Consider the following 23,218-nt stretch of genomic DNA (forward strand, 5'->3'; position numbering starts at 1 on the left):
TATATATAGATAACATTTGTATTATATACATGTACATACCTAATATGTTTGTACATATAACGTAGGTAATATACATGTTTGAAAGAAGGGCCCATTTGCATGTGCATCAATTTTCTCTTATGGGAAAATTGGAAAGTATCAATACATCAGTGCTTAAAAAAAACATGAGAGGGAGTTCCCGTCACGACTCAGTGAAAATGAACCTATTATCCATGAGGACTCAGGTTCGATCCCTGGCACTGCTTAATGGGTTAAGGATCTGGTGCTGCCGTGAGCTGTGGTGTGGCTCAGATCCTTCATTGCAGTGGCTGTGGTGTAGGCCAGCAGCTTCAGCTCTGACTCAACCCCTAGCCTAGGAACCTGCATATGCTGCACATGTGGCCCTAAAAAGACAAAAAAAAAAGTGAGAGAAAACAAATCAGGGTTCCTTCTAGAGAAGCCTTCCAATTGTTCAAATATAAGTATTTCATCTTAAAAAACCAACTGGAATATATGATGGCCCTTTTCCACAGGGCAATCTAAATACAACCTCTTCTAATGTACATATAGAAAATATATGTCTTAACAATTTGGAAGAAAAGCAAAATCCTGGTTGTAGGACTTCTCAAATTCCTTTTTTTTCAGACTGTGTTTGATAAGAGCACAAGGGCTTCAGTTCTCCCAGGCTGCTCTATCATCAATGATCTTTCTTAGGACCAGGCTCTGGAGGACTTGCATTCCATCGGAAGGGTGAAAGGCTCCTGCTGCTATAGCAGGAAATTAATAATTGAAGAGCCATACTTGTTACCTGAAGAATTCTTTAGAATGTAAATATTTGGATAACAGACCAAGACTGTACCTTAATTTTCCATTTCTGAAAGTTACATTTTTAAAAAAATTTTTTTAGGGCTGCACCCATAGCATATGGAAGTTCCCAGGCGAGGGGTTAAATCAGAGCTGCAGCTGCCAGACTACACCACAGCCACAGCAAGGCCAGGGATTGAACCCGCATTCCCATGGACACTAGTCAGACTCATTTTCTGCTGTGCCACAACAGGAACTCCCATGAAAATCATGGTTTAAGTTAAAAATTTCTGTTCTAGGGAGTTCCTGTCGTGGCACAGTGGTTAACGAATCCAACTAGGAACCATGAGGTTGCGGGTTCGATCCTGGTCTTGCTCAGTGGGTTGGGGATCCAGCGTTGCCGTGAGCTGTGGTGTGGATGGCAGATGTGGCTCGGATCCCGCGTTGCTGTGGCTCTGATGTAGGCCAGCGGCTGTGGCTCCGATTCGACCCCTAGTCTGGGAACCTCCATGTGCCATGAGAGTGACCCAAGAAATGTCAAAAAGACAGAAAAAAAAATTTCTGTTCTGTATAACTATGTATCTTAATAGATACTGTAGAATTTATATCATGGTTTCTTCTCAAAAGGAAGAGGAAAAAAATTCTTCAGAGGAGTCTCTTTTTTTGTATCTTAAATGTCAATGATCACAAAAACTTCTGGCTTCTCTTCATTATAAACCTGCATTGCTGAATATGTTATTGCTTTGACTTCAGTTCCCTAAAGTTGGGGTTAAAGAAAAAACAAACAGGGAAAAAAAAGGACATTGCAATCAGAATCATTAACTCTAACAACAACTGGCATAAAATCAAAATTTTAATGTTACTCGGAAAAGCTCACATGAAACAATTAGTTACCCAATCAGTATGGTACTATCCACTTATCCAATAAAAATGAGAGGCAGATGTGCACAGCAGAAAAAGCACTCAGGAGATGGAGCATTCTATAGTCCTGGTTTTGTTTGTACCCGGATATGGAAGCTGCTGACCTCTCTGGGCATAGTTCTTTCACTTATCAAATGGGCTGAATCCAGGAACACAAAGCTTTCCCACTGTCTGGCTCAGGGCTCCTTCTCGAGACTTCTTCCTTGCAGTCTATCCTGGACCCTGGGAACTCAGCGGTCATCCTGAGACACTTATCCTACAGACAAATGCCTATTATCCAACATCTCCATTTAGGAGTCTTTTTTGTTTTTAGCCAGGCCCATGGCATGTGGAGATTCCCAGGCCAGGGACATGGCCGGCTCCTTAACCTGCTGTGCCACAAGGGAACTCTATCCATTTAGATATCTAATAGGCATTTCAAACATAATATACTTAAGAAGAAAATTCTGCTTCCGGGCAGGTGACATCCAGCCAGCCAGTCACAGCACTGGACTTTTACTCTTAGATCCATGGCCCAGTGTGTCTGTAACCTCACAGAGAAGTATCACATTTTGGTGCTATGCCAAGGTGCAGCTGGTTCCTCCAACCCCTGCTGAGATCCCTACAGCTATTCAGAGCCTGAATAAGAGTCAATAGTGCTCAAACTCAAGGAGTTCCTGCCATGGCGCGGCAGAAACGAACCCGACTAGTATCCATAAGGATGCGGGTTCGATCCCTGGCCTTGCTCAGTGGGTTAAGGATCTGGCGTTGCTGTGGCTTTGATTCAACCCCTACCTACCCTGGGAATTTCTATATGCTGCGGGTGCAGCCCTAAAAACAAAAAACAAAACAACAACAACAACAACAACAAAAATAGTGCTCAAACTGGTAGCTTCAAACAGCTCACAGCTAAGGAAGCTCTGCTGAATGGTTTGCTGGCCACCGAGGTATTGATGTGGTTTTCTGCTGGAGAGATCCCAGGCAAGCGTGGCATTGTTGGCTATGATGTTTAAAGACCAATCTTTTAACATGTCATTATATTTGGTTTATTATTTTGGTGTTCTTGGACCATGTGTGATCAGACTGGTATTTGAATAAAATAAGACAGTGCGTCAAAAAAAAAAAAAAAAAAGAAAGAGAATTCCACCGTGTCATTTGTATTATAAAAATAATTTGTGGGATTCCTGTTGTGGCTCAGCAGGTTAAGCTACTGGGAGCAAACAGGATTTCCCAGTCACTTCCACCTAATTTGGGTCTCCTTGGACTGAATACAGTGGTCAGTGAACTACAAATCAAAGGCCAAATCCGGCCTGCCACTTATTTTTGTACAGCTTCATAGGCTAAGAATGATTTTTTCCTTTCTAAATGGTGGGGGATGGGGTTGTTAAAAAAAGGTTTACTGGGGGAGTTCCCGTCGTGGCGAATCCGACTAGGAACCATGAGGTTGTGGGTTCGATCCCTGGCCTTGCTCAGCGGGTTAACAATCCAGCGTTGCCATGAGCTGTGGTGTAGGTTGCAGACGCGGCTCGGATCCCGTGTTGCTATGGCTCTGGGGTACGCCAGCGGCTACAGCTCTGATTAGACCCCTAGCCTGGGAACCTCCATATGCTGAGGGAGTGGCCCAAGAAATAGCAAAAAGACAAAAAAAAAAAATAGGTTTACTGGGATACAACCACATTCATTCATTTATGTGCTGTCTATGGCTGTTCGGTGCTAAACATAATAGAAAAGTAGGTGCTCTTCCACTACTCTCTGCCCACAAAGCATAAAACATTAAAAAAAACCCAAAACTGCCTGTCCCCTATTCCAACAGACTTGACTGCTACAGAGTGAAGCCACACATGCTGGCAAATACAGCCTCTGGAGATGAACAAAAGCTAGAAGGCACCTTAGAGAACATCCAGGCCCACTCCCTCATTGGAGGGGAAGTTATCAATGTTCAAAAAGGCAAAGGGAGTTTCAAGCCCCACAGTACTCTGTAAAAAACCTAACCCCATAACCCAAGTGCTAACTCCTAATCCTCCAAATCAGATGCATGAAATCAAAGAGTTTTAACGTAATATGTCTGGAGAGGTAAGAGAAGTCTGAGAAAAATGTAGGACTTTACACCCCCGTCTTAGAACTAGTAAGTTAACTGGCACATATACTGATTTTACGGTAAGAGAGTAAAAAATGCTACGAATGGCTGGATTTAAAAACGTACCTGAGGGTGCTTGGACAATGAGAATTCTTCTCCCCACCTTGAGAAGAAAAAGTAAAACATGCTTAAGATTTTCAAGATTTAACATTTGTTCTCTCTTTCCTTATTTTAAAAGAAGCCATGTATATGTGGTTAAGATACGAGAAAGCTAAAAGAGATGGAGGGAAAGGGAGCTATACATTTCACTTTGACCATCAGCAGATACAGCTGTTGAGGGACTAAAGTAACCGACATCTTAACAAAGATAGTTGCTCTTAAAAAAGGTGTCTTAGTGCAGTGGACATAGGTAGATTCTCCATAAACATTGTTTATTTATTTTATTTTTTTCTTTCAAAGGCCACACTCTCGGCGTATGGAAGTTCCCAGGCTAGGGGTCGAATTGGAGCTGCAACTGTGGGCCTACACCACAGCCACAGCAACACCAGATCTAAGCTGCATCTGCGACCTACACCACAGCTCATGGCAACACCGGATCCTTCACCCACTGAGCGAGGCCAGGGATTGAACCTACGTCCTCATGGATACTCGTTGGGTTCATTACCACTAAGCCACAATGGGAACTCCCTCAATAAACATTGTTTAACGGATATTGGTTCTAACAGAGTAGCATGTTCAAAATGTTCACTGTACTCATGGGTATAGAACTAAGTAAGTAATACCTCCCATTGGAGAAAAAAGGTCTGAGCACCTAAGAGCAAAATACAAGATTGTATAATACTGTCTGAACTTGGTTTGTATTTTATAACTTTTCAAAAAATGGTCTGTATATGGAAGGCCCTGGAAAGGGACTCTCCTAGAACTTGGGATGAGTAACCTCTCTCCCTCCTACACTAATGTGGCTGAAGATCACAGGTGCAGAAGCAGTAGCAGTGTTAGAAAGAGCAATGTTTAAAATTCTGTTCAACTATTTATTAGCCAAGTACCCTAGGACACGCCTGTTTTCTTAGCCATAAAAAAAGAAGAAGGAAATAATATAAGATCTCACTGGATAAATAAACAAACAAACAAAAAAATCAACATAAAATGGGAAAGATAACCTTTAGATAATAACCCTAAAGTGGGGAGTTCCTGTCGTGGCTCAGTGGTTAATGAATCTGACTAGTATCCATGAGGATGTAGGTTCGATCCCTGGCCTTGCTCAGCAGGTTAAGGATCCTGTGTTGGCATGAGCTGTGGCGCAGGCTGCAGACACGGATCGGATCAGTATTGCTATGGCTGTGGCTGTGGCGTAGGCCGGCAGTTGTGGCTCCGATTCGACCCCTAGCCTGGGAACCTCCATGTTCTATGGGTGTGGTCCTTAAAAGACAAAAAATAATAATAACCTAAAAGAATATTAAAGAAAAGAAATAACCTAAAAGTTATCATTAAATGACTGAAGAAAACTGGAAAACACCAAATCCAATCAGAGTGCCCTTGATTAAGTGTTTGCAAGCACTGGAAGGAAAAGTATAATTTGTCAAGAGAACGAACTGGTTTGAATGGAGTCCAAGTGTGAGGATCTGTATGAAAGGATGAGAGTTGCCACTGTGGCCCACTGGGTTAGGAACCCAACTAGTAGAGTTCCCATTGTGGCTCAGTGGTAACAAACCCAACAAGGACCCGGGTTTGATTCCTGGCCTCGCTCAGTGGGTTAAGGATCCAGCATTGCCGTGAGCTATAGTGTAGGTCGCAGATGCAGCTCGGATCTGGTGTTGCTGTGGCTGTGGTGTAGGCTGGCAACTGCAGCTCCAATTTGACCCCTAGCCTGGAAACATCCACATGCCATGGATGCGGCCCTAAAAAGACAAAAAAAAAGATGCATCAGCATTTCCCGTGACCAAGCTAGGCTTTATGCAAATCTCTGCGCCATCTAGCAATGATATATATTTTTTTGTACTAAAAATTAACAAACTGGGAAGCCAGTTTAACAACCCAAATCAACTTTGTTCTAACAAGTTTCTGGTCCTCCAAAGCTGAGGTGAACCCTCACTCCTTGGTGTCTCGCAAAGCTTAATCTGCAAAACCCTACTGGGATGCAACTGGTCTTCTGACTTAACATTTCCGCTTTTCTTCCTGCCCACTGAATTCAGTGAAAAATATAACTTAACTTCTTTCATGACCTGCTATTTAAAAGGTTTTCAAAACTTACCCAATTGACCGTAATTTGAAATTTCTTTGATCAATATTAAGTACTTTCACTTCCTAAAGAAGGAAAAAAAATTGTTAATTCTAATATATGTTCATAACAGATCACTTACAGAAACATGTCTAGGTTATCACTTTTTTGAGATAATAGCATATGACTTCTCTGCAGCAAAGAAAATTAAAATGTTAACTAAAATAGAAAAACTAGGAGTTCCCGTCGTGGCGCAGTGGTTAACGAATCCGACTAGGAACCATGAGGTTGCGGGTTCGGTCCCTGCCCTTGCTCAGTGGGTTAAGGGTCCAGCATTGCCGTGAGCTGTGGTATAGGTCGCAGACGCGGCTCGGATCCCTCGTTGCTGTGGGTCTGGCGTAGGCCGGTGGCTACAGCTCCGATTCAACCCCTAGCTTGGGAACCTCCATATGCCACGGGAGCGGCCCAAGAAATAGCAAAAAGACAAAAAAAACAAACAAACTATATTTCAAGGAAATAAGGGTTTTTTTACATTTAAGGGAGGTATTCTTGAAAATACACCATCTAAAAATATGAATCGAAAGAATTTTTCTATTAGATACATTAGAGGAGCAGTGCCCATTGCGCCTCAGCACGTTAAGAACCCGACTAGTATTCATGAGGATGCAGGTTCAATCCCTGGCCTCGCTCAAAGGTAAAGGACCCAGTACTGCTGCAAGCTATAGTGTAGGTCGAAGGTGTGGCTCGGATCTGGCACTGCTGGGGCTGCAGCTCTGACTTGACCCCTAGCCTGGGAACTTCCATATGCCACAAGTTCGGCCCTTAAAAATAAAATACATAGGGTAGGATGATACAGGATTTCAGTCACTCTGGGTTGGGTTGTTTTTTTTTCCCCAGCTTTATTTATAGTTGACAAAGCTCTCAGCCTATTTTTATATAATATCATAGGCACTTGAGCTCTGTAGGACAAATGACCCAGTTGGAAGAATATATGCAGTGGAGCTGGTAAGGGAGAGAATGGAGGAATTATGGAAACAAGACAGGATATATGCGTTAGATAACAAGAATCTTGGAGAGGTGTTCCCTTCTAGAGGTTGATGGCAACAAGTAGTCTCCATTTGGCTTTTCCTTTTTCATATTAAGGTAAACCAAATGTACTGATTTTTAAACTTAGGCCAACATGGCAGAGCTGCAAAATTTCAAATGAGACAAAAAGAACATATGGATGGACATACATATAGCTCAAACTTGGGAGACATAAAAAGTGCAAACGGAGACAGTGAAGACAGTAAGGTGCATTCTTGTCACATGAGTCTGATTAAGTGACAAGTACATAATAAAGAGATCTAAATACAGAATGGGAGTTCCCATTGTGGATCAGTGGTTAACAAATCCAACTAGGAACCATGAGGTTGTGGGTTCGATCCCTGGCCTCGTTCAGTGGGTTAAGGATCCGGCATTGCCATGAGTTGTGGTGTAGGTCGCAGACGCAGCTCAGATCTGGCATTGCTGTGTCTGTGGTGTAGGCCAGCGGCTACAGCTCTGATTAGACCCCTAGCCTGGGAACCTCCATATGTCGAGGGAGTGGCCCTAGAAAAGGCAAAAAGACCAAAAAAATAAAATAAAAAATAAATACAGAATGCACATACATAGGCAAACTCAGGTTAATCAAGAAGTGCCATCCCTGGTGGTGCAGGGGATTAAGAAAAAAAAAAAAAAAGAAGCACCTATGGTCATTATAATTTCTGCAAATCATTATCTTGGGTATCTGTATGCCTTGGTTTTGCATCAGATGTAAAATTTCTTTTTATTATTATTATTATTATTATTATTAGGTCACACCCATGGCATGGGGAAATTCCCAGGCCAAGGATCAAACCCATGCCACAGCAGCAACCCAAGCTCCTGCAGTGACAACACTGGATCCTAACCCCCTGAGCCACTCAGCAACTCCTTTTATTTTCCCCCCAAATATTCTTTTTTTTTTTTTCTTTTCTGCCTGCCCTGCATGCCAGGGATCAGATCTGAGCCAGAGCTGCAACCCAGCCACTGCTGTGGCAATGATGGATCCCCAACCCACTGTGCTGGGCTGGGGACTGAACCTGCATCCTGGCGCTCCCAAGATCCCACAGCAGGAACTCCTCACATGGTCTTTTTTTTTTTTCCTTTTTTAGCTGCACCATGGCACATGGAAGTTCCTGAGCCAGGGATCAAATCCAAGCTGCAGCTGCAACCTACACCACAGCTGTGGTAATACCAGGTCCTTAACCCATTGTGCCATAGCAGGAACTCCACCTGTTCTATTTTAAATCACTGGTTTCATTCGAAAATATAGACTAAGAACCCATTTGCTCAGTAAAAAAGAAGAACTTTTGCTTACCCGTGGTATGAAGAATTCATCAGCACTGAATTTATAAAGCCATTCATCCAAAAAGTGAAACAGAAGAGACTGTAAGTCATCTCCTACGCAGAATCAAAAAGAATCATAAAAGTATGTTTAATAATTTTTGTCTCTAAAAATTCATTTGAATTCAACAGCACAATGAACTGTTTAGACTAGCTGAAAGAACAGGCTCATAATCAATTTTGTTCTTCCTGTGAACATGTAATGAAATTATGTAAATACTGAACATTTGTATAACAATTTCTTCCTTGTGAATATATTGGTTACCTTGGGTTTCTACTTCCATTGTTTGGAGGGGCTCCACCGTTCCAGTATCTGTCATGTAACCAAACATGGCCATTGCACACTGCTCAAATGCTTCCTCCAGAGTATCTCCCCAGGCATGTAACCTAAAGAAATACATTCATGCTCTGTGTAAAATAATTCACTGCAACAGGGAAAACTTGACAGCAAAGTCAAAATAAAATCAACATGATAAATACAAAACCTAAGGCCTCAATCAATTTCAGGACACTGAAACCAAGTAGTATTAAAGACACCATTTTCATGTTCTAAAGGAACCAAAATAGGAGAAAAATTAAAACTAGGGACATCAAGATTAAAACGTTAGCCTTCGGAGTTTAACCATATGATGTCAAAGGCATAAACTCCAGGTATACTCACTGAACATCCGCTGTATGATCCAAATCTGAGGGAGAGAGAGAAAAATACTTATAAATAACTAAACCTAAAAATCACAGGAAAGTAAGAATTCCCATTGTGGCTCAGCAGTAATTAATCCGACTGGTATTCATAAGGATGCAGGTTCGATCCCTGGCTCCCCTCAGTGGGTTAAGGATCTGGCGTTGCCGTGAACTGGGGTGTAGGTTGCAGATGCACCTCAGATTCCATGTGCTGTGGCAGTGATGTAGGCAGGCAGCTGCAGCTATGATTCAACCCCTGGCCTGGGAATTTCCATATGCCACAGATGCAGCCATAAAAAGCGAAAAAAAAAAAATCACAGAAAAATAACTCTAGATCATTACCAACAGGAATAACAATCATCATCTTTGAGGAAAAACAAAATGTGGGCTGAGGGAGTTCCTGCTGTGGGATAGTGGGTTAAGGATCTGGCGTTGCCATGAGCTGTGGTGTAGGTCGCAGATGCAGCTCGGTTCTGGCACTGCTGTTGACTGTGGTGTAGGCTGGCAGCTGTAGCTCTGATTCAATCCCTAGCCTGGGAACTTCCATATGCCACAGGTGTAGCCCTAAAAAACAGAAGGAAAAAAACAGCATAATGTTCACAGCAATTTTACTCTCCCAAATTAAAAACCCAATGTCTGTCAGGAGAACAGATAAACTGAGGCATATAACACAACACTACTCAGCAATAAAGAAGTAAGAACTTTGGGAAAGATCCCCAATCAATGTTCTCACTTGTTGCAAATAATAAAAAAATCCTTCCCTCTACTGTAAAGAAAAAAAAAAAAAAAAGGCATGAACTATTGATATATGCATTTACATAAATCTCAAAAACTTTCAGTGAAGGAGTAGCTGGTAGGCTAGCAGTTAAGGATCCAACATTGCCACTACTGTGGCTCGAGATCAATCCCTGTCCTGGGAACTTCTACCAAGGACACGGCCAAAAAATGAAAACAGGACAACTCTCAGCAAATAATAACTCCATCCAAACCCCCTGCACTGAGAGACTTGACCAAACTTTAGCCGGACTTCTAGCAGCTTAAGGCTGTGTTCCTAGGATCACCCTGGTGCCACTGCAATGCCTTCCAGAGAAAGCTCTACAAGGCAGGAGAATTTACTGTCTGTTCTAGTCAGCACCTGACAACAGGCCATTGACCTCCCCTTCTTGGGGAATTTACTAAAAAGGGCTTATGGTTGTGAATATTTATCTGTCTGGAGAAAGGGAGAAGTGTCTTTCTCAAGGACTGGAGGCCATTCCTTTGAAATGTAATCATCGGGAAGGACTCCCAGTCTCTGTGGGAGGACAGAATCCTAACTTAGATAACTGCCTGTTAGCAACCACTACTGGCCTAATCGACTTTACACTGACCAAGCTCTGGTAATTTTTCACTTCCTGGTCTCTACTAAGCCCTCCTGCTCTCACTTCGTCCCTCATTGCCCCCTTAAAAGACCCAATCACCTTTGCACAAATCCAAAGAGCTCGGCTCTTTCCTTTACTGTCAGTAGTTACTGAATAAACTCCACTAAACACTTTAATGTCTGTGTTGATCTTCTCTTTTTTTTTATTGGCCAGGCCTGAAGCAAGCAAGAGTTCCTGGGCCACAGCAGCAGCCACCCAAGCCACAGCAGTGGTAACCCCTTATCCCACTGCACCACCAGGGAACTCCTAGGTGTATTTATCTCTGATACTGAGTAAAGACAAAGAAGAATCTATATGGAGTGGTTCCACTTATATGAAACTCTAAAACAGACAAAAGCAAGTTATGGTGATAGAAGTCAGAGCAGTACTTGCCTCAAGGCAAAGGGGCAGGGGACTGAATGGAAAGGAGAACTTTCTAGGACAATGGAAATGTTCTAGAGCATGGCTGGAGTGTTGGTTCCACAGATGTATCTGTTTATCAAAACTCACTGGACTTTACACTTAAGATATGAGTGCTTTTACTATATGTAAATTATCTCTCTCTCTCTCTCTTTTTTTTTTTTTTACTTTTTAGGGCTGCACCCATGGAGGTTCCCAGGCTAGGGGTCGAATCAGAGCTACAGCTGCCAGCCTATGCCAGAGCCACAGCACCAAATCTGAGCCACATCTGCGACCTGCACAGCACTGCTGGATCCTTAACCCACTGAGTGAGGCCAGAGATCAAACCCGCAACCTCATTGTTCCACGATGGGAACTCCTATACCTCAATTTTTAAAAAGACAATTTAAAAAGACAATGACAGACTGCTACAGAGCAGTGGTTCTCAAATTTTTTGTCTCAGGAAGCCTTTACTCTCTTAAAAATTATCGAGGACACCAAAGAGCTTTTTGTTTATATGGGTTCTATCTGGCAATTTTAACCATACTAGAAATTTGTGTGTGTGTGTGTGTTTTTGCCTTTTCTAGGGCAGCTCCTGCGGCATATGGAGGTCCCCAGGCTAGGGGTCTAATCGGAGCTGTAGCCGCCAGAGCCACAGCAATGCGGGATCCAAGCTGCGTCTGCAACCTACACCACAGCTCACCGCAACACCGGATCCCCAACCCACTGAGCGAGGCCAGGGATTGAACCCGCAACCTCATGGTTGGTTCCTAGTTGGATTTGTTAACCACTGAGCCTAAAGGGAACTCCCATACTAGAAATTTTAGCTGAAAAAAAAAATTTAACTACTTATTCATTCATTGAAAAGTAAGCTCATCGGAGTTCCCGTCGTGGCTCAGTGGTTAACAAATCCTACTAGGAACCATGAGGTTGTGGGTCCAATCCCTGGCCTCGATCAGTGGGTTGAGGATCTGGCGTTGCCATGAGCGATGGTGTAGTTTGCAGTGGCTCTGGCATACGCTGGTGGCTACAGCTCCGATTAGACCCCTAGCCTGGGAACTTCCATATTCCACTGGTGTGGCCTTAGAAAAGACAAAAAAAAAATTAAAAATAAAATAAAAATAAGCTCATAGTATAACATAAATTACATATTTTAATTAAAAAAAAAAACCTGTATTTTCCAAAAAGTTTAGTGAGAAGAGTGGCACTGTTCAGCATCTCTGCAAAAAAAAAAATTTTTTTTTAAGGGCCACAGGTGCAGTATATGGAAGTTCCCAGGCTAGGGGTCAAATCAGAGCTACAGCTGCCAGCCTACACCACAGCCACAGAAACCCCAGATCCAAGCCTCACCTGCAACCTACAACAAGCTCAAGGCATCGCTGGATCCTTAACCCACTGATCAAGGCCAAGGACTGAACCCATATCCTCAGGGATACTAGTCAGATTTGTTTCCACTAAGCCACAATGGGAACTCCTGCGAATATTTATAATGTCTGACTTTTCAATGTATTGCAATATGACAGTTTAGTTAAAGTACCTAAATAAAATCCAACGTGACAGATACATATGCAGGAGGTAGAAGGAAAAGAGTATTTTAACAGCCTAAAAAAAACTATACAGGAGCAGAGTAGCTGGAGTGGAGAGAGAAACAAAAACTGTATAGTCTTCCTTGCTACTACCCCAAAACTAGAAACATGGTAGATTTTTAAAGGTTATTTGCAATGTGGAATTTGAAGCTCTAACAGTGAACTTTTCACACTCTGTAACATTAAAATCCACTGTGCTATCTTGTGCTCTGAACAGATTTTATGTATGCCTGACTGTGTTACATTAGGAAAAAAATTAGTTCATTGAATTATATAGATAGGAATATTACACTAGAAGGAAACATGGGAGAATTAGTTTACAACCTCAGAGTAGGCAAGACCTAAGTATGACATCACAGAAGCTATAAAAAGGGGTAATAGGGAGTTCCCATCGTGGCGCAGTGGTTAAAGAATCTGACTAGGAACCATGAGGTTGCAGGTTCAATCCCTGGCCTTGCTCAGTGGGTTAAAGGATCCGGCGTTGCCCTGAGTTGTGGTAGAGATCACAGATGTGGCTTGGATCCTACGTTGCTGTGGCTCTGGTGTAGGCCGGTGGCTACAGCTCCGATTCGACCTCTAGCCTGGGAAACTCCACATGCTGTGGGAGCGGCCCTAGATAAAGCAAAACAAAACAAAACAAAAAAAACAAACAAAAAATAAAAATAGAAAGGGGTAATAGGAGTTCCTTTGTGGCACAGTGGGTAAGGATCCAGCAGTTATCTCTGCCGTGGCTCAGGCTGCAGCTATGGCACCAGTTTGATCCCTGGCCCTGGAATTTCCTCTGCCACACGTGAAACCAAAAAAAATTTAAAAAGTACATTTCTACATAGTAAAAAAGACCAACAACCCAGTAGAAAAACGGATTAAAAAATATGAATATAGGAGTACCTGTTGTAGTGCAATGGAAACGAATCCGACTAGGAACCATGAGGTTGCGGGTTCAATCCCTGGCCTCACTCAGTGTGTTAAGGATCCAGCATTGCCATGAGCTGTGGTGTAGGTGGCAGACATGGCTCAGATCCTGCATTGCTGTGGCTGTGGTGTACGCTGGCAGCTGTAGCTTGGACTCAACCCCTAGCCTGGGAACCTCCATATGTTGCAAGTGCAGCCCTAATAAAAAAAGAAAGAAAAAAAAAGAATATATATATCAGAAAAGGAAACACAAATAGCTCCAAACATACTAAAATATGTTCCACCTCACTCATAGTAAGAAAAATGCAATTAGTGTAACAAGACACTCAACAAACTGGAAAAGACCAAAAAGTATGGTAACAGAAAACTGGCAAAAGTATGAGAAAAGATGTTGGGGAGAGTATAAACAGGCACAACTTCAATGGAGAGCTATTTGGCAATAACTGCTGAAGTTAAAAATGCAGGAGCTCCCTTGTGGCTCAGCAGATTAAGGATCCTGCATTGTCACTGCAGCAGCTTGGGCTGCTGCTGTGGCTCAGGTTCAATCCCTGATTCAGGAACTTCCACAGGCTCAAGGGGAGGGCAAAAAAAAAAAAAAAAAAGCAGTTGCCTTTTGACAAAACAATGTAACTTTTGGAAATTCATTCCACAGATATACTTGCACAGGTGCCAAGCAATGGATGTACAAGTATACTCACTGCTGCATTGTTTCCAATAGTAAAAGAATAAAAACATAAATGTCCATTAATTAGAAAGTGGTTAACTAAACTAAATGTCCATCTCTACATGTACATATAAGAAAATGTTAAGAATGGCTGATCTGGAGACAAAGACTAGGTGGCTAGAAATCAGAGCTGGAAGTTCCCAGGCCAGGGATTGAATCCACAACCTCATGGTTCCTAGTCGGATTGGTTTCCACACTGCACTGGGCTGGGGATCCAACCTGCACGTCCAGAGCAACCTGAGTCACTTCAGTCAGATTCTTAACCCACTGTACCACAGTGGGAACTCCCTGTACTTTTTGAATTTGGCATCATGTATAGGACCTATTAAAAGTAATTTTTAAAAATTGCTAAGTGAGAGAAAAATGAGCATAGGGAGACATACAGGGTCCAGAAAGAACTAAGCCTAGTAAGCTATGGTAAATAGTTGGATTCTATACTGAAGACAAGGGGAATTTAATGAAATATTTTAAGCAAGGAAATTAGAGTCAGATTAGTCCTTCCCAGACCACAGCCACCTTTAGGGATGATAGTTTAAGGTTTATATAGAACTTCAGAGTCTGCACTACACTTTCACATTTATTTTTATCTCAATTATCCCTCACATGAAGGAAGTGAATGCAAAGAAAGGTTATTATGATTTGCCTAAAGTCACTTAACTAAATATGGCAAAACCAGGTCTTTTTACTAACACGATACAGGTAAAACACCAAGTTAGAAGTTCCCTACTGAGAGCTTTCAGTTCCCTAACCTAGCCACACTCTTATTAACCACTGGAGATACAAGGAGACGACAACTCCGCAAACGCTTGAAAACACGGTTGTCTTTAGAATTAATACACCAATAAAATTCCCACAAAGTAAGCATGAATAGGCACACGTAGAAAAAGTTCAAAAGACTAAATGTGGAAGCCCAGATTTCCGATTCAGACCGGGTGGCTTTTCCCTTCAGCATCCGCGGGACAAGCACAGAAGAGACAAACAGGACTAAAAGGGAACGTGCCGGAAGCACCGTATGGGACAAAGTGGAAGGCGAGGCCAGAAGCCCCAGGCAATGAGAGAAGTGAGACACCTACTCACACTCGTACTTCCGATTGACTGGAGGATACTTGGCCTTGATCGCCTTCTGCTCCTCAGTCAAATTGTAATCTCTAAAATCTTCCCCTTCCTGCGCCATGATTGTGGTTTTGGACCCAAACTCAACTTCCGCCCTTCTTCAGCTGGACTTCGGCCCTGACTTATAACTTCCGCTCTAGACTCCGCCCCTTGGCACACCCTTAAAGGACCAGGGCTCCATTCTCTGGGAGGTAGTTAATCCCTCTAGACTTCCGTTCTGTGTCCCAGGGTTTGGAGCACATCATTAAAAGTCGAAGGACCCATTTTCTGCTCTTGCTTAATAGTTCTTCCTATGACTAAGGGAACAAATAATTTGGAGGACGTGGAATAAGGGACACGAATTAGACACCTTTCGATCTGAATGACAGAGGCCTTTTCTTGCCGCCTAGCCCCACAATAGATAACTAGACCCGAAAGCATCCTACATTTTCCCATCTAAAGTACTACTTTGAAGGGGTCGCTAGCTTAACACCCTTCACGAAAATGGCTGCCCCCAAAAGCGTGCGGACTAAACCTCTCACGTGACCCCGGGCGGGTGCACTTTTACTACTCCCGCGCGCGCGAGCGCGCGCGCGTGATCGGAGGACGTCGGCTCGGGGCCGTGTGGGGGCAGGGGCAGAGCGCGCGCCTCGGCCTGGAGGCAAGCTGCTCCGCGCGTCTGGATAGGCTGCGATCGCGGCTTCCCCGCCCACACCGACGTTCGGCGCACTCCGATTGGCCGATGTTGGCGCGAAGGTGCGCGAGTCGGCCCTCACGCAGGGGCAGCAGGAAACAATAGAGGCCGCGCGCGCAGAAGGAGCGCTCGCAGCCTCCCCGCCCCTCTCGCAACGCTCTGCCCCAGGATCCCCCCGGCTTGCCTGTACGCCATGGCGGACAAGGAAGGTGAGGGTGCCGGGGCCGCCCCAGGAGGGCGGGAGGAGTCAGGCTTGCGCCGCGGCCTCAACGCGGCCTAACGGTGGGGGCAGGCCGGACTCTGCCTAGGGCCGTCCCCGCCATCGCAGGCGTGAGGAAAAATCGCCCCGCGGGGCGGGCTCATGGCGCGCCAGCCCCTCTGGAGCAGAGGCCCGGCGCAGCGGTGTGAGGCTGGCCGTGGTGGCCTCGGGGGGGGGGCGGGGGGGGTTTGGTCCCTCCCGCGCTCCCCGTCGGTCTACCTGCCTCTCTCCGGGTCCTCCCGGCCGCTCTCCCTACCCGCAGGGGTCGGTGCTCGGTCTCCCCGTCGGTTCTGTGCGCTCGACGGCGGGCGCCGTCGCCCGAAGGGCTAACGGAGTGTCTGGTCGAGATGACCCGAGCAGTTCCCGCCCGGCGAAGCTGGAGAGCAGTGGTGGTGCCTGCACCTCCGGGGAGATCTAGACTAATCTCCATTTCAGAATCAGGATTCAGGAGCCGTGACGGTAGCTTTGGGAGTGTTTACTCGGTTTCCGTTTGTGGTCGCTAACTTAATTTGTTTTTAATTTTTTAGCAGCCTTTGATGACGCAGTAGAAGAACGTGTGATTAACGAAGAGTACAAAATATGGAAAAAGAACACCCCTTTTCTTTACGATTTGGTGATGACCCATGCTCTGGAGTGGCCCAGCCTAACTGCACAGTGGCTTCCAGATGTAACCAGGTGATAGGAATCTCTCGAATGCTGTTTTGTTGTGTCCTCAGTGTAGATTTCTCACATTGATTTTCCCTGTTTTCCTCTCTCCAGTCACCCGTAGAGGACACGTGATCAAAGCCTATTGGTGACATTTTTTTTCTAGGCCAGAAAGTAAGGCAAAATGTAAAATTATTTTGCAGTTTAGCATATAAGAGAGAACATACTGATGTTCTCTTTTTATTTACTTGTTTTTATTGAGGTACTAATTTACAATGTTGTGTAAATTTCTGCTGTACAGCAAAGTGATTCAGTTATGTTTTTAAAGTACAGCTGATTTTCCATGCTTCTTCAGTTTCTGTTGTATAGCAAAGTGACCCAATCACACAGTTTCCTGTGTACACTTTTTTTTGGATATATATTCTTTTCCATTATGGTTTTCCTAGGACACTGAATATAATTTTCTTTGCTATACAGTAGGATCTTGTTTATTACCACTTCCGTGTAGACTAGCTTATTACATCTGCTAACCCCCACCACCTGCTCCCTCTCCCAACCCCCTTGGCAACCACAAATTTATTTTCTATGTCTGAGTCTGTTTCTGTTTTGTAGATAGGTTTGTCATATTTTAGATTCTCCAGTATAAATGATATTTGTCTTTCTCTTTCTGATTTCACTTAGTATGATCATCTAATTGCATCCATGTTGCTGCAAATGGCGTTATTTCTTCCTTTTTACGGCTGAGTAGTATTCCATTGTATATATGTACCACATCTATTCATCTGTCAGATTGTTCCCATGTCTTGGCTATTGTGAATAATGCTGCTGTGAACATAGCGGTACATGTATCATTTTGAATTATAGTTTTGTCTGGATATATACTGGGGAGTAGGATTGCTGGGTCATATGGTAACTCTATCCTTAGTTTTCTGAGGCATTTACGTACTGTTTTCCATAATAGCTGCACCAGTTTGCTTTCCCACCAGCAGTGTGGGAGATGTTTTCTTTTCCTAACACTGAATTGAATAGTGGGATTATAGCTGTAGTTGACCAAATGGTAATGTAAAACTTGTCAGCTTTCAGAAACTATCAGGATGAGTTCAGTTTTTACATCAAAATGTTTGAATCTCGGCAGTCAGTGGTATTTTCTAGTTAGTTAATTCAAAGGTAAATGTGACATGGTACCTGCTTTCAAGTCTAGTGAATAGGCAGGTATAATTATGAAAGTGGCAAAGATAAAATGATCAGAGAAAGGAAAATTATCTCAACTTGGAATATCAGGAAAGGCTTTCAGTGGGAAGTGACAGTGCGAAGAGGAAAGTGACTTTAAGTAGTATAAAGCTTTAACAAACTGAACGTGCCTGGGGGAATAATGGATTTTTTATTACAAAACTGTTGGTGTTCAGAGTAACAGCTGAAAGTTATATGTATGCTAAATAACTAGGTTCCTTCAGAACTCGGGTCTTTTGAGTCAAGATATTTGTAGAATGTGGTTGTTGGCCTACGTTTCAGCTCAACAAGTAATAGAAATTTTATAGAAATTTCATTGCCAACTTAATGAGCATGCTACTTTCGTAGTAACTTTTTAAAAATGGGGAAATCTGGAGTTCCCGTTGTGGCTCAGCAGTAACGAACCCAACCAGTATCCATGAGGATGTGGGTTCAATCCCTGCCCCTGGCAGTGGATTAAAGGATCCAGTGTTGCTGTGAGCTGTGGTGTAGGTCGCAAATGTGGCTCAGATTCAGAGCGTGGCTGTGGCTGGCAGCTGTAGCTCTGATTCAGCCCCTAGCCTGGGAACTTCATGTGCTACAGGTGTGACCCTAAGCGAGCAAAAAAAGTGGGGGAGGGGGGAATCCTGTCCTACATATGTTAATAAGTACTTAGGAATTTAGAGTTGGAAGCTGCTTTATCATGACCAGTAGTTCACATTATTCAGCTGATAATCAGAATTACTTGAGTTCAGGGAAAGTGGCATCATTTCTGTCAGTTCTCAATAGTTCAAACCACCCAGGAACTTGTGGCAAAATACTTGAGAAATAGTTGGTGATTCCAGATATACCGTATTCTTGTGCTGAATATGAGCCACCTCATACCTACTAAAAATCATTGTGGAATCTTTTTTTTTTAAGCTTTTCATAATATGATTAGCTAGATTTACAAAGTAGTGAACAAGACCAAACTCCCCAAGGCTGGAATCTGTGCTGTTATCTTAGTAGCTTGCTACTTTATAGTATTTCCTTTTCCTTTTCTTCCTTAACCTGATGAAGTAACCTAAAGTGTTAGTATACCCAGCAATGGTTTTCTTTCCCACCTTGTAAAGGGTGAGTAGTTATTTCATATTTTTTAAAATTTATTTATGTTTTGGCCACACCTGCAGCATGCAAAAGTTTCCAAGCCAGGGATCAAACCCATGCCTCAGCAGTGACAGTGCCAGATCTTTACCCTGCTGAGCTATCAGGGAACTCCTAATTCATATTTTATTCCATTGAACTTTTCCCTCAAAGTAATTATAACTATTTGGTCAAGGTAAGAAATACTTACAGGGAGTTGCCACTGTGGTGCAGCTGGTTAAGGATCCAGCGTTGCCACTGGTGTGGCCAAAAAAAAATAAATACATAAATTTTTTTTAAAAAGATAAGAAAGAAATACTTACAAAATTAAGTGCTACATAGACCTTTCACTCAGCTCTGTGCAAGGTAAAAGTAGGAAACGGGAGTTCTGTTGTGGCCCAGTGGTAGTGAACCTGACTAGGTATCCATGAGGACGTGGGTTTGATTCCTGGCCTCCTTCAGTGGCTTAAGGGTCCTCATTGTTGTGAGCTGTGTAGGCCACAGACACAACTCAGACCTGGTGTTGCTGTGGCTGCCTTGCCTGGGAACTTTATATGCCACAGGTGCAGCGCTAAAAAGACCAAGGGGGAAAAAACCAGCAGAAACAAAAAGTAGGAAATGTGGGTCTTAATCACTTCTTCCCTTCAAAACTTGGTTGTAGTTAGTGCCCTTTGCATACATGTATGTTTCTGACTTTGTGGACCCAGTGTTACTAACTTGAATATTGACCTTGTGTTGCTATTACAGACCAGAAGGAAAGGATTTCAGTATTCATCGACTGGTTTTGGGGACACACACGTCGGATGAACAAAACCACCTTGTGATAGCCAGTGTGCAGCTCCCTAATGATGATGCTCAGTTTGATGCTTCACACTATGACAGTGAAAAAGGAGGTAGGAGTCTTAAAGGTGAAAAGAAGGAATGGTGTGTGGGTTATATTTTTCATATCTTTGAATTATAAAAAGTGTGTAGTTTGAAGAAGTAGTCTCTCAAATTAGAAACAAGTTATTAAGCTTTGGAAGGCCTGATTTTGTAGTATATATTTCAGAAGACATACTTGGACTTCCCATCGTGGCTCAGTGGTTAATGAACCCGACTAGAAACCATGAGGTTTTGGATTCGATCCCTGGCCTCCCTCAGTGGGTTAAGGATCTGGTGTTGCTGTGAGCTGTGGTGTAGGTCACAGATGCGGCTCAGGTCCCACGTTGCTGTGGCTCTGGCGCGGGCCAGTGGCTACAGCTCTGATTAGACCCCTAGCCTGGGAACCTCCATATGCTTTGGGTGCCGCCCTAGAAAAGACAAAAGAAGAAGAAGAAATACTTAATGCGTACTTGGGTCTGTACCTTATCTACAAATCTTCCTCAACTAAATTTGGTAGTTGGAAAATTTCTAGAAGTAAAAATCCACTCTGTTATTGCTGGGCGTGCTTACATTCTCAGCATGGGAGATATACATAGCGTGCATAAACAAATGTAGAGGATGTTTCTGGTCTTAGAATTTCACCTGGATGTCCGAAAGATATGTCTCACAAGATTTCTTACAGGAGCAAATAAAAAAACACTGGCTTACATCAACCTTTCCAGGTTTAAATGGTAGAAATGATTTAACCATGGCATGCTGTGTGGTATATAAAAATTAAATGAGTGTTTAATTATATCCTATTTTTAGAAGATAACCTTAGGGTTTAACTGTTCATTAAATGCTTTTTTCCTTTTAGAAGAGGTGGGAATAAGTTTCCTTTATTGTTGTCTTTGAACTCAAATTATTACTGAGAGGTAGAAGATAGGCTCTCAGCATTGAGATCTGTGCTCTAAAAAAATGAATGTTTGGGGAGTTCCCGTTGTGGCTCAACTGAAACGAATCCTACTAGTATCCAAGAGGATGCGGGTTTGATCCCTGGTCTTGCCCAGTGGGTTAGGATCTCGTGTTGCCTGAACTGTGGTATAGGTTGCAGATGCGGCTCAGATCTGGCGTTGCTGTGGCATAGGCTGGCAGCTGTAGCTCTGGTTAGGCCCCTAGCCTGGGAACGTCCATATGCCGCAGGGGCCACCCTAAAAAGCAAAAAAAGAAAAAAAAATGTAATGTTTCTTAGACTTTTCCTGATGAGCAGAATACATCATTTTAAGTTATTTTGGGTTCCAGGTGCCAGGATTGTAATGTACAGTTAATCCTTTGATCATTCCGTATTTAGCTTAGGGTGATACGGAATGCAAAGTAAGTTCTTGGGATAAAGGTCAGCAAGCATAACTTTGTGTCACTGTCTCAGTGTGTGAACTACAGGGTATGGTTGCTGCAGTTATCTTCTGGGTAGGCATCAGTGATAGAGGGGGACAACTGAATTTAAGAATCAGAAGACTAGGAGTTCCCATCATGGCGCAGTGGTTAACAAATCCGACTAGGAACCATGAGGTTGTGGGTTCGATCCCCGGCCTCGCTCAGTGGGTGAAGGATCCGGTGTTGCTGTGAGCTGTGGTGTAGGTGGCAGACGCGGCTAAGATCCCGTGTTGCTGTGGCTCTGATGTAGGACGGCGGCTACAGCTCCAATTGGACCCCTCGCCTGGGAACTTCCATATGCCAAGGGAGCGGCCCTAGAAAAGACAAAAAAAAAAAAGAATCAGAAGACTAGGGCTTGAGACCCTATTGTGTTACTTTCTAGCTGTGCAGTTTGAAGGTAAATCATTTAGCTTGTCTGAGTCTTTCCATTTTATTAAGTGTGGATAATATCTATCTTTAAATAGGAATTTGGTTATTTAGACACAAATATTCTGAGTGGTAATGTAATAAATTATCTTTTGATTTGTTACAAAGCAAATATAAAATAACATGAACCCCTTTTCCCCACAAATCTATCTCGTTTATTGAATCATTCAAATTATTGTATGCCTGTCATTTTTCTTGGCACTGGGAATACAGCACAAAAAATGCATTTCCAACCTGATGTGTCTTGGATATCTTTGTGTGAACATATGAAGATTTGCCTCCTTTTGATGGCTATATACTATGTGTAATTAACTATCCCTTACTTAATTAACATTTTAGTGCTTTCCAGTTTTTTGACTTCAAAAACAGTTCTTGTACGTACATCAAAGTGGAATGCTCATGAAATGGCAAGAGCATTTCAAATATAATTGGTAATGCTGAGGTGCCCTTTAAAAAAAGATTGAGGGAGTTCCCGTCATGGCACAGCGGAAGCGAATCTGACTAGGAACCATGATGTTGAGGATTTGATCCCTGGCCTCGCTCAGTGGGTTAAGGATCCGGCAGTTGCTTTGAGCTGTGGTGTAGGTCACAGGCGTGGCTTGGATCTGGTATTGCCGTGGCTGTGGCGAAGGCCAGCGGCTGTGGTTCCTATTGGACCCCTAGCCTGGGAACCTCCATATGCCACAGGTTCAGCCCTAAGCAGCAAAAAAAGATTCACAGTTTCACCAATAGCAGATGTATTGGTGTCTGTTTCTCTATGCCCTTGCCAAAGTTCCACTTAATACTACACTCTTACTTTACTTTTTAAGTTATTCGTAATGTTGGACTTATTTTAAAATATTTAGGATTTTCCCTTGTGGCACATCGGGTTAAGGATCCAGTGTTGTCACAACTGTGGCACAAGTCACAGCTGCAACTTGTCTGGGAAACTTCCACATGCCACAGGCGCAGCCAGAAAACAATTGTATTTTGTTGGTCTCTCTCTTAAGCTGCTTATTTTTGGTTTTTTGCTCATTTTTTCTTTTGGAGTTATCACTCTGTGAAGTAAGTTATTTCCGACTAATATGTTATAGGTGATTTTTTTTCCCCTGTATATTTTATAATCTTGAGTCCTGTTTAGAAGCTATAAATTTTTAATTATTCAACTTTCCTGGAGTTCCTGTCATGGCTCAGTGGTTAACAAACCCAACTAGCATCCATGAGGACTCAGCTTCAACCCTTGGTCTCGGGTCAGGGGGTTAAGGATCCAGCATTGCCATGAGCTGTGGTGTAGGTTACAGACTCGACCTGGATCTGGTGTTGCTGTGGCTGTGGTGTAGGCCGGCAGCTGTAGCTCTGCTTAGACCCCTAGCCTGGGAACCTCCATGTGCCACGGGTTTGGCCCTCAAAAGACAAAAACAAACAAAAAGACTTT

General features: G+C 43.2%; 2 protein-coding genes across 4 annotated transcripts in view; one reads left to right on the forward strand and one right to left on the reverse strand.

Annotated features, from left to right (window-relative positions):
* ZBTB8OS (zinc finger and BTB domain containing 8 opposite strand) lies at nt 1-16,592 on the reverse strand. 3 transcript variants are annotated; one of them, XM_047793076.1, is made up of 7 exons: nt 15,161-15,790; nt 9,046-9,070; nt 8,650-8,771; nt 8,359-8,441; nt 6,012-6,064; nt 3,887-3,923; nt 1-1,540 (listed from the first exon to the last, which is right to left on the reverse strand). In XM_047793076.1, the coding sequence occupies exons 1-7, from the start codon at nt 15,255-15,257 to the stop codon at nt 1,454-1,456; spliced, it is 504 nt and encodes a 167-aa protein (XP_047649032.1). In that variant the 5' UTR covers nt 15,258-15,790; the 3' UTR covers nt 1-1,453. The 3 variants fall into 3 exon arrangements, with proteins under 3 accessions (XP_047649032.1, XP_047649031.1, XP_047649033.1); XM_047793075.1 differs by lacking the exon at nt 15,161-15,790 and adding an exon at nt 16,348-16,592 and having other exon boundaries at nt 1,353-1,540; XM_047793077.1 differs by having other exon boundaries at nt 1,353-1,540; nt 15,157-15,790.
* The window catches only part of RBBP4 (RB binding protein 4, chromatin remodeling factor), a 19,563-nt gene continuing 12,268 nt past the window's right edge, over nt 15,924-23,218 (forward strand). The window contains exons 1-3 of the mRNA XM_047793074.1: nt 15,924-16,078; nt 16,656-16,803; nt 19,852-19,997. Coding sequence (XP_047649030.1) covers nt 16,063-16,078; nt 16,656-16,803; nt 19,852-19,997 — 310 coding nt within the window. The 5' untranslated portion in view covers nt 15,924-16,062. The remainder of the gene's footprint in view (nt 16,079-16,655; nt 16,804-19,851; nt 19,998-23,218) is intronic.

The sequence above is a fragment of the Phacochoerus africanus genome, chromosome 8 (genome assembly GCF_016906955.1).
Source record: "Phacochoerus africanus isolate WHEZ1 chromosome 8, ROS_Pafr_v1, whole genome shotgun sequence".
Classification (NCBI taxonomy): domain Eukaryota; kingdom Metazoa; phylum Chordata; class Mammalia; order Artiodactyla; family Suidae; genus Phacochoerus; species Phacochoerus africanus.